We start from the raw sequence: 14,238 nt of genomic DNA on the forward strand, positions 1-14,238 counted from the left end.
GGATCGGTAAGTATGATGGGGTGGGGGGGGACCACGGGGGGGGGTATCGGAGCACGGGGGGGGGAATCGGAGCACAGGAGGGGTGGAACGGAGCACGGGGGGCGTGGAACAGAGCACGGGGGGGCTGGAATGAAGCACGGGGGGGGTGGAACGGAGCACCGGGGGGGGGGTGGATAGGAGTGCAGGGGGGGTGATTGGAGCACGGGGGGGTGATTGGAGCACGGGGGGAGCGGACAAGAGCACGGGGGGGAGCGGAGCACAGGACGGAGGGGAGCCGGAGCAGTGTACCGGACAGATCGGGGGGCTGGGGGGGCGATCGGTGGGGTGGGGGCACATTAGTATTTCCAGCCATGGCCGATGATATTTCTGCATCGGCCATGGCTGGATTGTAATATTTCACCCGTTATAATAGGTGAAATATTACAAATCGCTCTGATTGGCAGTTTCACTTTCAACAGCCAATCAGAGCGATCGTAGCCACGAGGGGGTGAAGCCACCCCCCCTGGGCTAAACTACCACTCCCCCTGTCCCTGCAGATCGGGTGAAATGGGAGTTAACCCTTTCACCCGGCCTGCAGGGACGCGATCTTTCCATGACGCCGCATAGGCGTCATGGGTCGGATTGGCACCGACTTTCATGACGCCTACGTGGCGTCATGGGTCGGGAAGGGGTTAACTATTTTGTGTCACATATCTCTCTGGTTTAACAGAATAAAAATTCAAAATGTGAAAATTGCGAAATTTTCAAAATTTTCGCCAAATTTCCGTTTTTATCACAAATAAACGCAGAATTTATTGACCTAAATTTACCACTAACATGAAGCCCAATATGTCACGAAAAAACAATCTCAGAACCGCTAGGATCCGTTGAAGCGTTCCTGAGTTATTACCTCATAAAGGGACACTGGTCAGAATTGCAAAAAACGGCAAGGTCTTTAAGGTCAAAATAGGCTGGGTCATGAAGGGGTTAAGATCATGAATATGCGCATATTCATGATCTTAATGAGCGGTGTCACGTGACAGCTCGTTCAGGACGAGCTGCAGTGCAGACGCCGAGACCATCGCTGGAGCAGGCAGGGTGAGTATTCAAGGCGGGTGGGCGGGCGGCAGCGGGGGAGGGGGCCCTGGAGCGGGGGGAGGCCCTGGAGCGGGGGGAGGCCCTGCCAGCAGGTGTCAGTGCCAGGGCCCACCGGAGGATCCTCCGGTTCCCCGGTGGGCCAGTCCGAGCCTTGATAGGTCTCTCTCTGATTTATGCTAATCGCCAGCAAGAATCGAGCCACATGTTCCCTTTAATATTCATTATATTGTTGTGCAGGGAAAAATGATAAACTGTTTTCTATCAGATTAGAGTGTATCAAATATTTTATTTGTTAGATACCATGAAGTGGGAGCAGCTGAAGACACAAGGAGAGCCACCTCCGGCTTGTGCCGCTCATTCTGCAGTGTCCTGGAAAAAATATATTTATGTCTTTGGCGGGATGACAGAGGCCGGGCCTATAAGCACAATGTACAGGTTTGACACAGGTATGAGAACTAAAAATTCCAATTAATGTAAAGGTGGCCATTCACTTGGCTCCTCCAACATTCAACCAATAATTTGTCACAACTCACTGCCAGCACCACATTTGGATCAATGAAGGGTCAGTATTGTTGGATTTATAGATGCTGAATCATTTTTGGTTTGGTCATCAACTTTTTCCCTTCTCCACAATGATAACACAAGGACCCTGATGGTGCACAGGTATGGAGGGGGTAGAGAAGCTTTTGTCAGACAGCAATCAGTCTGGTAAAAAAAAAAAAAGTTATCACCTATTAACATATTGATGTATGGGGGTTCACAGCATCCGTCAGAACGGGGTACTTTTATCCCCAATAATTCTGTAATGTGGGTGCTAGACCACTCGTCCATTCATTCCTTTTGGGGCTGCTGAGCACTGCACTTGGCCTTTTCTGGCAGCCCTATAGAAAATGAATGCAGTGACGAATGATCGTTTCATTTTGTATTGAGGATAAAAGTTCTTCATCTGTGATTAAAAAAAATAAATAAATTCCCCAATCTGCAGATTGGTGCGTATCCCAGCAGTCAGACACCCACTGATCAGTAAGTTATCACTTTTCCTACGAATAGATATAACTTGGTTGCTATTGCACAATCCCTTTGAGGGGTTTTCAGCATGAGAGACCATTATCGCACCTACTCAGATCAGGGGTTAAATGTCTGTCCAATAGGGACTGACCGTAAGGACCCCCATTTTTCACGAGAACGGGTGTACCGATTCTCTGGTTGTCCTAATTGTGGTTAGGATTGAATGGAGGATCATGGTTGCACTTGACCGCCGCTGCTCCCCTCATCTCTGTAGAGTTGACTGAGCTACAAATTGCATTTACTTTGCACATTCAACTGTTGCAAGACAAACAAATTACCGTATATTAGTCAAACTGTATTGTTGACTCTGTTGCGCTCTTGAAGTGTTACTTGGAGAAAGGGGCAAATAAGAAGGCCTTGGGCTGCCTGTTGCTTCAACCCTTCCAAAAGCCAGCTGGATCAGAGTTCCTCTAGTTCAGTTTTCCCCAACTCCGGTCCTCAAGAGCCACCAACAGGTCATGTTTTCAGAATTTCCTTAGTATTGTACAGGTGATTGAATTCTTGCCTGTCCAGGTGATGCAATTATCACCTGTGCAATACTAAGGAAATTCTGAAAACATGACCTGTTGGTGGCTCTTGAGGACCAGAGTTGGGGAACACTGCTCTAGTTCAACATGACAGCCAGAATAGCCAATGTTCATCTATCCCTAATAAAATCTGGAGGCTGAGGAGGAAAGGTTCTGGTACAGGAGTATGATTTCTAACATGTTCGCAACTTGGACTACAAAGAACCAGAACCAAGCTCATAGTACAAAAAGCACTAAACTAAGTTCATAACACATATACAGCAACAGAACCAAGATCAGAACACATACAGCACCAGTTCCATGCACATAATACATATACATAACACATATACAGAACCAAGACCAGAACACATACACAGCACCAGAACCAAGCTCATAGTACAAACAGCACTAAACTAAGTTCATAGCACATATACAGCAACAGAACCATGATCAGAACGCATAGAGCACCTGTACTAATCAAATAACAGATAAAGAACTAACATCAGAACACATATACGGTAGCAGAACCAAGCTCACAGCAAAATTACAACACCAAAACCAAGCTCCTAGGATATAAATAAAACACCAGAAGGCCTTACACATATATATAGTACCAGGACCAAGCTTCTAGCACATTTACAGTACGAGAAGAAAGCACATACAGGTCCTTCTCAAAAAATTAGGATATAGTGTTAAATTTCATTATTTACCATAATGTAATGATTACAATTAAACTTTCATATATTATAGATTCATTATCCACCAACTGAAATTTGTCAGGTCTTTTATTGTTTTAATACTGATGATTTTGGCATACAACTCCTGATAACCCAAAAAACCTGTCTCAATAAATTAGCATATCAAGAAAAGGTTCTCTAAACGACCTATTACCCTAATCTTCTGAATCAACTAATTAACTCTAAACACATGCAAAAGATACCTGAGGCTTTTATAAACTCCCTGCCTGGTTCATTACTCAAAACCCCCATCATGGGTAAGACTAGCGACCTGACAGATGTCAAGAAGGCCATCATTGACACCCTCAAGCAAGAGGGTAAGACCCAGAAAGAAATTTCTCAACAAATAGGCTGTTCCCAGAGTGCTGTATCAAGGCACCTCAATGGTAAGTCTGTTGGAAGGAAACAATGTGGCAGAAAACGCTGTACAACGAGAAGAGGAGACCGGACCCTGAGGAAGATTGTGGAGAAGGACCGATTCCAGACCTTGGGGAACCTGAGGAAGCAGTGGACTGAGTCTGGTGTGGAAACATCCAGAGCTACCGTGCACAGGCGTGTGCAGGAAATGGGCTACAGGTGCCGCATTCCCCAGGTAAAGCCACTTTTGAACCGTAAACAGCGGCAGAGGCGCCTGACCTGGGCTACAGAGAAGCAGCACTGGACTTTTGCTAAGTGGTCCCAAGTACTTTTTTCTGATGAAAGCAAATTTTGCATGTCATTCGGAAATCAAGGTGCCAGAGTCTGGAGGAAGACTGGGGAGAAGGAAATGCCAAAATGCCTGAAGTCCAGTGTCAAGTACCCACAGTCAGTGATGGTGTGGGGTGCCATGTCAGCTGCTGGTGTTGGTCCACTGTGTCTCATCAAGGGCAGGGTCAATGCAGCTAGCTATCAGGAGATTTTGGAGCACTTCATGCTTCCATCGGCTGAAATGCTTTATGGAGATGAAGATTTCATTTTTCAGCACGACCTGGCACCTGCTCACAGTGCCAAAACCACTGGTAAATGGTTTACTGACCATGGTATTACTGTGCTCAATTGGCCTGCCAACTCTCCTGACCTGAACCCCATAGAGAATCTGTGGGATATTGTGAAGAGAAAGTTGAGAGACGCAAGACCCAACACTCTGGATGAGCTTAAGGCCGCTATTGAAGCATCCTGGGCCTCCATAACATCTCAGCAGTGTCACAGGCTGATTGCCTCCATGCCACGCCGCATTGAAGCAGTCATTTCTGCCAAAGGATTCCCGACCAAGTATTGAGTGCATAACTGAACATTATTATTTGTTGGTTTTTTTGTTTGTTATTAAAAAACACTTTTATTTGATTGGATGGGTGAAATATGCTAATTTATTGAGACAGGTTTTTTGGGTTATCAGGAGTTGTATGCCAAAATCATCAGTATTAAAACAATAAAAGACCTGACAAATTTCAGTTGGTGGATAATGAATCTATAATATATGAAAGTTTTATTGTAATCATTACATTATGGTAAATAATGAAATTTAACACTATATGCTAATTTTTTGAGAAGGACCTGTATACAGTCCCCGTACTAATCTCATAGCTCATACACAACACAAGAACCAAGTTAATAACACACATACAGCACCAGAACCAAGTATATATATAATTGAGCTATCTGCTGCTGCCAACAGCCAGCAGATTCAAGTTCCTCCTCTCTGAAAATTAAGTAAATGTGGAAGCAGAGGAGGAAAGATGCAGGTGCAAGGGTATGATTAACAACCGGTTTGATAGCCATTATACAGCACCTGAACCAAGGTACTTACACAGAACCAATCTCATAGTGCATATATATACCAGAACTAAATTCATAACAAATATACAGCACTAGAACCAAGTTCATAATAAATATACAGCACCAGAACCAAGTTCATAATAAATATACAGCACCAGAACCAAGTTCATAATAAATATACAGCACCAGAACCAAGTTCATAGCAAATATTCAAACTGGCTTGCAGCTGCTGCTTTTTCTTTTTGGTCATTCCTTAGAATGCGAGTGTGGGGATGTCGGCATCCTGCACATGGGTATTCTGTGGCTATGAGAGGGAGGTGATTGAGCTGAGTGGATTGTGTTTTTCCCAGGTTTCACCTGCTGCATTGCAAAGGGAGAAATGTACAGTACAATTGACCAGAATAAATTGACCTTTTTTTTTTTTTCTTTTTCAATAGAAGAAAACGTTTGGACCCAGATGAAGTTCGACTCCCCTAGTCCCTCGGCACGGCTAGATCATTCCATGTGTCTTGTTCCTTGGAAAATAAGGATAGACACTTCTGCTGAGGACGATATGTTGGAGAAGTCCGTGCCAATCTGCCTTATTTTCGGTGGCATGGACACTGCTGGAGAGCTGTACAATGACTGCTATGTAACTGCACTAATAGGATAATAAGCAAAAGGATCCGCGGTGTATGTATAAATAGCAGTGTAATAAATGTTTTTTTTTGTTTATTTTTTTGATCGGCTAATGTGCAAATTGTTTTATTATGTTGAAGCTAATATTCTTGCAAAAAATGACTAAAGAGGTGAATGAGTTAATTAAATTTTACCCAGTTGTCTCTGGTTTTTCTACAGTGGGGAACATAAATGTGATTTGTATTCATTGTCACAATGCCAGGTATTATAGGGTTAAATCCTCTGCAGGCTTTGATTAGTGGCAGGCTAGCCCAGCATATAACCAGGCTAGGTGTTCCTTTACTTCTGTCTGCTGGGGAGGCTGAGCAGACTGGATCTGTCTTGAAGTTGCGGAGATAAACGAGCCATACTCTCTTTGAGCTTAGTCTGCACAGGCCGTGTGCACTAAATTGCAAGTATCATTGGTTGCTTTCGACGATAGCAGTTTTGTTTGACCGAGCAGGGACTAGCTCAGTTGTTTTTTTTTGTTTTTTTTCAGTAGTCAGGGTCTATACTGTTTAGAAAACCGAAGAAAAATGGACACCAGAGCTATATAAAATACTCAATAGTTTTTATTACAAAATTAAATTCTTGATAAATAATAAATTCAATAGAGACGAAGACAAATTAAAAACAGAAGACGACACCAAAGTGCCTCGTCTAAGCAGGAGAATGGTGAGGGGTCTATTTGTTAGCCTGAGCAAAATCAGTCAGAGCTGATATTGGTAGTAATGATTTAAATACAAAAAATAAATAAAATCAGAGGTAAATATTCAGTATAGTCTCAGTGACATACTGTAGTTATAAACAATATACCGTATATACTCGAGTATTATGAGATTTTCAGCCCATTTTTGGGGTCTGAAAGTCCCCCTCTCAGCTTATACTCGAGTCATACCCAGGGGTCGGCAGTGGAGGGGGAGCGGGGGCTGTCTAATTATACTTACCTGCTCCTGGCGCTGTGCAGTCCCTGCTTCCCCGGCGCCCCAGCTTCTTCCTGTACTGAGCGGTCACATGGTACCGCTCATTACAGTAATGAAGATGCGGCTCCACCTCACATAGGTGGAGCCACATATTCATTACTGTAATGAGCGGTAACGGTAACCGCTTAGTACAGGGAGAAGCAGGGGCGCCGGGAAAGCAGGGACTGCACAGCGCCAGGAGCAGGTGAGTAGAACGGGGAGCGCAGCGCTGCACGATATTCACCTGCTCCCCGTTCCTGCGCCGCTCTGTCTTCAGCAGTGACACTCAGGTCAGAGGGCGCAGTGACGTGGTTAGTGCGCGCTCTCTCTGCCTGAACGTCCGTGCGGAAGACAGAGTGGCACCGGAGCGAGGAGCAGGTGAATATTGCAAGTGCCGGGGGCCTGAGCGACGGAGAGGTGAGTATGTGATTTTTTTTTTTTTTTTTTTTTTATCGCAGCATCAGCAAATGGGGCAAGTGTCTGTATGGGGCCATAACGTTTGTGCAGCACTATATGGGGCAAGTGTCTGTATGGGGCCATAATCAACATTTGTGCAGCACTATATTATTATTTATATAGCACCATTAATTCCATGGTGCTGTACATGAGAAAGGGGTTACATACAGAATTAAAGATATCGTTTACAGTAAACAAATTTACAGTGACAGACTGGTACAGAGGGGAGAGGACCCTGTCCTTGCGGACTTACATTCTATGGGGTAGTGGGGAAGAGGCAGAAGGTAGGGGCGAGGTGGCATCTCTGGCAATGGCGAGGCGGCAGAATTTCTTGAAGAGATGGGTTTTCAGGTTCCGTCTGAAGGAGCCGAGGGTGGTGGATAGTCGGACGTGTTGAGGCATGGAATTCCAGAGGATGGGGGATATTTGGGAGAAATCTTGGAGGGGGTTGTGTGAGGAACCAATAAGTGTGGAGGAGAGTAAGAGGTCTTGGGAGGATCGGAGATTACGTGAGGGAAGGTATTGGGAGATTAGTTCAGAGATATAGGGAGGGGACAGGTTGTGGATGGCTTTGTAGATCAGTGTTAGTAGTTTGAACTGGATTCGTTGGGGAATTGGGAGCCAGTGGAGGGATCTGCAGAGGGGAGAAGCAGAGGAGTAGCGAGGAGAGAGGTGCATTAGCCGGACAGCAGAGTTGAGGACAGACTGGAGTGGTGCAAGAGAGTTAGCGGGGAGGCCACAGAGGAGGGTGTTGCAGTAGTCGAGGCGGGAGATGATGAGGGCATGCACAAGAGTTTTGGTAGATTGTCGGCTGAGGAAAGAACAGATTCTGGCAATATTTTTGAGTTGGAGGCGACAGGAGGTGGCAAGAGTTTGGACGTGCAGTTTGACGGACAGGGCAGAGTCGAGAGTTACCCCGAGGCAGCGGATTTCAGGTGCGGGAGAGAGTGATTACGTTTACCATAATAGATAGATCAGGTAGGGGGGATACGTGAGATGGGGGAAATATGATGAGTTCGGTTTTATCTACATTGAGCTTTAGGAAGCGAGAGGTCAAGAAGGAGGATATGGCTGACAAACACTTCGGGATTCTGGACAGCAGGGAGGTGACATCTGAGCCAGAGAGGTAGATCTGAGTGTCGTCCGTATACAGGTGGCACTGGAAGCCATGGGACTTTGAGTTGTCCTAGGCCAAGAGTATAGATGGAAAAAAGTAGAGGCCCTAGGACAGAGCCTTGATGGACTCCAACAGAGAGAGGGCGGGATGAGGAGGTGGTGTGGGAGTGGGAAACGCTAAATGTGCGGTCGGAAAGGTATGAGGCAATCCAGAACAGGCAAGGTCTTTGATGCCAAGGGAAGAAAGAATCTGTAGCAGTAGGCAGTGATCGACTGTGTCGAAAGCAGAGGACAGGTCAAGAAGGAGGAGGATGGAGAACTGTCTGTTAGCTTTGGCTATAAGTCATTAGTAATTTTTGTCAGGGCAGTTTCGGTGGAATGGTGGGGACGGAAGCCAAATTGGAGGTTGTCAAGGAGAAAGTTAGATGAGAGGTGAGAGGAAATTTGAGCATGGACATGCTGCTCAAGGAGTTTTGAAGCAAACGGGAGCAGTGATATGGGGCGATAGCTGGGCATAGCAGTTGGGTCAAGGTTAGATTTTTTGAGGATGGGTGTGATGGTGGCATGTTTGAAGGCCGAGGGAAAGGTACCAGAAGATGGCGATAGGTTGAAGAGATAGGTTAGGGCTGGAATGAGCATGTTAGGTTGGGGAGCAGGTGGGAGGGGATGGGGTCAAGTGCACAGGTGGTGAGGTGCGATTTGGAAAAGAGGCGAGTAAACTCTCCTTCAGTGATGTTGGAGAGGGAGGTTATTAGGGAAGGGCAGAGGTCTGGTATATGGAGTGGTTGGGGTGATGGAACAGTAAAGGTTTGCCTTGTTTGGTCGATCTTGTTTTTGAAGTAGGTGGCAAAGTCCTCGGAGGAGATGAGGGGAGTTGGAGGTGACAGTGGTGGGCAGAGGAGGGAGGTAAATGTGCAGAATAGTTGTTTTGGGTTGTAGGATAGTGAAGATACAAGGTTAGTGAAATAGGTCTGTTTAGCGGAGGTGAGGGCTAATTTGAAGTCAAATGTAGCTTGTTTGAAAGCAGTGAAGTTGTCTGGCAGGCGTGTTTTCTTCCAACGCCGCTCCGCAACCCTGGATGCTTGTCGAAGTTTTTTTGTGAGATTGTTATGCCAGGGTTGCCTATTGGTTCATCGCACTATGCCATGCATGAAAGGGGCGACTAAGTCTATGGCTGATGTGAGGGTGGAGTTATAGAAAGCGGTATCGCTGTCCGTGTTGTGGAGTGAAGATATGGACGACAGGGGTAGGAGAGAGTCTGAGAGTCTATGAATGTCTAGATGTGCGAGGTTTCTGCAAGGATGTGGTAATGGCTGGACATGGGGGGCAGGTGACGAGGACAAGGATGAGAAGGTGAGTAGATGGTGGTCAGATAGGGGGAAGAAAGAGGTTGTGAGATTAGATAAGGAACAGAGGCGGGTGAAGATGAGGTCTAGTGTATGTCCGTCCGTCTGTGTGGGTGGCTGTGGAGGACCACTGAGTGAGTCCAAAGGATGAAGTAAGGGCCAGGAGCTTGTAGGCTGCTGGCTGGTGTCAGTAGGGATATTAAAGTCACCCATGATGATGGTGGGGATGTCAGCAGAGAGAAAGTGAAGGAGCCAGGTGGAGAATTGGTCGATGAAGGCAGTGTCTGAGCCCGGTGGTCGGTATATGACAGCCATTTGGAGATTGGAGGGAGCGTAGATACGGACAGAGTGAACCTCGAAATAAGGGAGGATAAGGGAGGGTGGGGGTTGGATAGGGTTGAAGGAACAGTTTTTAGAAAGAAGGATACCCACTCCTCCACCATGTCTGTTGCCAGAGCGAGGAGTATGGGTAAATTGGAGTCCACCGTAGCTCAGTGCTGAAGGCGAGGCCGTGTCTGGGGGCGTCAGCCAGGTCTCAGTGAGGGCCAGGAAGGAAAGGTTGCGGGAAGTTGAAAAGATCATGGACCATGTGGAGCTTGTTGCAGACAGAGCGGGCATTCCAAAGTGCTCCAGAGTGAGGAAGCAGAGGGGTGGGGGGTCAGTGGCACAGGTTTTAAGTGTGAGGGGTTGCAATAGTTTCTCATAGTGTGAGAAGGATAGGGGTGAGGATTAGTGATGAATGGGGCAGGATTGGGGGGAGATGTGTCGTCAGTAGTGAGAATAAGCAGAGAAAGAATCAGGTGGGTGAAGGAGAGTGATTGGCTTATATTATATTTTGGTGGTAGAGATCTGAGGTTAGAGAGCAGGTCTGCAGATGAAGCGAGGTGGGAGTAAGAGAGAGGGGAGATAGTTATGTGGTTTGAGGGTGCAAGGGTATGGGGTTAGTGGAGGAGAGTGAGGATTAGTGGAGAAAAAACAGTGGGGGAAATGTGAGCATGGTTAAAGAGCAGGGGCGAAAAAGAAAGGCAAGTAAACTTAGAAGACAGTGTTTAGCCTTACCGTCTGGCCGATTTCTGGGCTATTTCTGATGATACACTTAAAATATGTCACTTAAAATTATGTCACATCTGACTGAAGTCAGATCTGACACACACCATGCAACTTATACCATTCAAATGACCAAGAAATGAAGCCAGGTGAGAGGAGAGGGAGGTGAGGAAAGGAGGTGGAGGACAGTCCACAGCAGGGGACAATTAGCAGATTGCAGTTAATACAACATTTGTCTACCAAAAATGAAGACAGAGACAGGATAAGATCAAAAGATGGGGCAAGTGTCTGTATGGAGCATCTATGGGGCTATAACGTTTGTGCAGCACTACTGTACATGGGGCAAATATCTTTATGGAGCGTCTTATGGGGCCATAATCAACATTTGTGCAGCATTATATTGGGCAAATGTGTTTATGGAGCATCTTATGGAGCCATAATCAACATTTGTGCAGCATTATATTGGGCAAATGTGTTTATGGAGCATCTTATGGGGCTATCATAAACTGTATGGAGCATTACATGGGGCTTCTGATTCAAAATCAATATTCAAAAACACTTAACCTACTGATGTCTCAATTTTACTTTTATTTGTATCTATTTTTACTTTGACATTTACTGGTAGCTGCTGCATTTCCTACCCTAGGCTTATACTCGAGTCATTAAGTTTTCCCAGTTTTTGTGGCGAAATTAGGGGGTCGGCTTATACTCGAGTATATATGGTATATAATTGCACCCCAGTGATATAATATTGCACATGTAAGGAAACCACTACAGAGGCTCTAGATAAGATTACTTTTCAAAGTAAATCAAAATTTCAGATGAATTCAATGAAGTGCATAGTGCCAAAATGCCATATGAAGTAAGGAATAAACATACCCACAATCAAATAATAAATAATAATATGAGCATAAAGAAAGTAAGGGGGGGGGGGGCCTAATCATAGGCAAGACATTTGTAAAATCAAGTAAGAGCAAAATGCATGTGGCAAAAATTATATATACAAACCTGCAAAAGATGTGGAAGATGGTAAACCCCAATGCGTGTTTTGCTTAATGCTTCTTCAGGGGGCATTAAGAAGCATTGAGTGAAATGCGCGTTGGGGTTTTCCATCTTCCACGTCTTGTGTATATATACAGTGGGGCAAAAAAGTATTTAGTCAGTCAGCAATAGTGCAAGTTCCAACACTTAAAAAGATGAGAGGCGTCTGTAATTTACATCATAGGTAGACCTCAACTATGGGAGACAAACTGAGAAAAAAAAATCCAGAAAATCACATTGTCTGTTTTTTTAACATTTTATTTGCATATTATGGTGGAAAATAAGTATTTGGTCAGAAACAAAATTTCATCTCAATACTTTGTAATATATCCTTTGTTGGCAATGACAGAGGTCAAACGTTTTCTGTAAGTCTTCACAAGGTTGCCACACACTGTTGTTGGTATGTTGGCCCATTCCTCCATGCAGATCTCCTCTAGAGCAGTGATGTTTTTGGCTTTTCGCTTGGCAACACGGACTTTCAACTCCCTCCAAAGGTTTTCTATAGGGTTGAGATCTGGAGACTGGCTAGGCCACTCCAGGACCTTGAAATGCTTCTTACGAAGCCACTCCTTCGTTGCCCTGGCGGTGTGCTTTGGATCATTGTCATGTTGAAAGACCCAGCCACGTTTCATCTTCAATGCCCTTGCTGATGGAAGGAGGTTTGCACTCAAAATCTCACGATACATGGCCCCATTCATTCTTTCATGTACCCGGATCAGTCGTCCTGGCCCCTTTGCAGAGAAACAGCCCCAAAGCATGATGTTTCCACCACCATGCTTTACAGTAGGTATGGTGTTTGATGGATGCAACTCAGTATTCTTTTTCCTCCAAACACGACAAGTTGTGTTTCTACCAAACAGTTCCAGTTTGGTTTCATCAGACCATAGGACATTCTCCCAAAACTCCTCTGGATCATCCAAATGCTCTCTAGCAAACTTCAGACGGGCCCGGACATGTACTGGCTTAAGCAGTGGGACATGTCTGGCAATGCAGGATCTGAGTCCATGGTAGCGTAGTGTGTTACTTATGGTAGGCCTTGTTACATTGGTCCCAGCTCTCTGCAGTTCATTCACTAGGTCCCCCCGCGTGGTTCTGGGATTTTTGCTCACCGTTCTTGTGATCATTCTGACCCCACGGGGTGGGATTTTGTGTGGAGCCCCAGATCGAGGGAGATTATCAGTGGTCTTGTATGTCTTCCATTTTCTAATTATTGCTCCCACTGTTGATTTCTTCACTCCAAGCTGGTTGGCTATTGCAGATTCAGTCTTCCCAGCCTGGTGCAGGGCTACAATTTTGTTTCTGGTGTCCTTTGACAGCTCTTTGGTCTTCACCATAGTGGAGTTTGGAGTCAGACTGTTTGAGGGTGTGCACAGGTGTCTTTTTATACTGATAACAAGTTTAAACAGGTGCCATTACTACAGGTAATGAGTGGAGGAAAGAGGAGACTCTTAAAGAAGAAGTTACAGGTCTGTGAGAGCCAGAAATCTTGATTGTTTGTTTCTGACCAAATACTTATTTTCCACCATAATATGCAAAAAAAATGTTAAAAAAACAGACAATGTGATTTTCTGGATTTTTTTTTCTCAGTTTGTCTCCCATAGTTGAGGTCTACCTATGATGTAAATTACAGACACCTCTCATCTTTATAAGTGGTGGAACTTGCACTATTGCTGACTGACTAAATACTTTTTTACCCCACTGTATATATATATATATATATATATATATATAGATAGATATATATTACACATTGCTCAAAAAAAATAAAGGGAACACTTAAGCAACAGAATCTAACTCCAAGTAAATCAAACTTCTGTGAAATCAAACTGTCCACTTAGGAAGCAACACTGATTGACAATCAATTTCACATGTTGTTGTGCAAATGGAATAGACAACAGATGGAAATTGGCAGTTATGAAGACATCCTCAATAAAGTGGTGGTTCTGCAGGTGGGGACCACAGACCACATCTCAGTACCAATGCTTTCTGGCTGATGTTTTGGTCACATTTGAATGTTGGTTGTGGTTTCACACTTGTGATACCATGAGACGGACTCTACAACCCACACAAGTGGCAGATGTAGTGCAGCTCATCCAGGATGGCACATCAATGCGAGCTGTAGCAAGAAGGTTTGCGGTGTCTGTGCCAGCGTAGTGTCCCGAGGCTGGAGGCGCTACCAGGAGACAGGCCAGTACACCAGGAGAAGTGGAGGGTGCCGTAGGAGGGCAACAACTCAGCAGCAGTATCGCTGCCTCAGCCTTTGTGCAAGGAGGAGCACTGCCAGAGCCCTTCAACATGACCTCCAGCAGGCTACAAATGTGCACGTGTCTGCACAAAGGGTTAGAAACCGACTCCATGAGGATGGTCTGAGTGCCCAACGTCCACAGATGCGGGTTGTGCTCACAGCCCAACAGCGTACAGGACGCTTGGCATTTGCCACAGAACACAAGGATTGGCAAATTTGCCA

At 45.4% G+C, this 14,238-nt stretch overlaps 1 protein-coding gene across 3 annotated transcripts in view; it reads left to right on the plus strand.

Moving 5' to 3' along the window:
- RABEPK (Rab9 effector protein with kelch motifs) overlaps positions 1–5,996 on the plus strand; it is a 53,737-nt gene extending 47,741 nt beyond the window's left edge. For all 3 annotated transcript variants that reach the window (XM_069748489.1, XM_069748490.1, XM_069748491.1), the window contains exons 7-8: positions 1,374–1,523; positions 5,584–5,996. In XM_069748489.1, the coding sequence (XP_069604590.1) occupies positions 1,374–1,523; positions 5,584–5,798 (365 nt within the window). In that variant the 3' untranslated portion in view covers positions 5,799–5,996. The remainder of the gene's footprint in view (positions 1–1,373; positions 1,524–5,583) is intronic.
- The last annotated feature ends 8,242 nt before the right edge of the window (positions 5,997–14,238 follow it).

The sequence above is a fragment of the Ranitomeya imitator genome, chromosome 2 (genome assembly GCF_032444005.1).
Source record: "Ranitomeya imitator isolate aRanImi1 chromosome 2, aRanImi1.pri, whole genome shotgun sequence".
Classification (NCBI taxonomy): domain Eukaryota; kingdom Metazoa; phylum Chordata; class Amphibia; order Anura; family Dendrobatidae; genus Ranitomeya; species Ranitomeya imitator.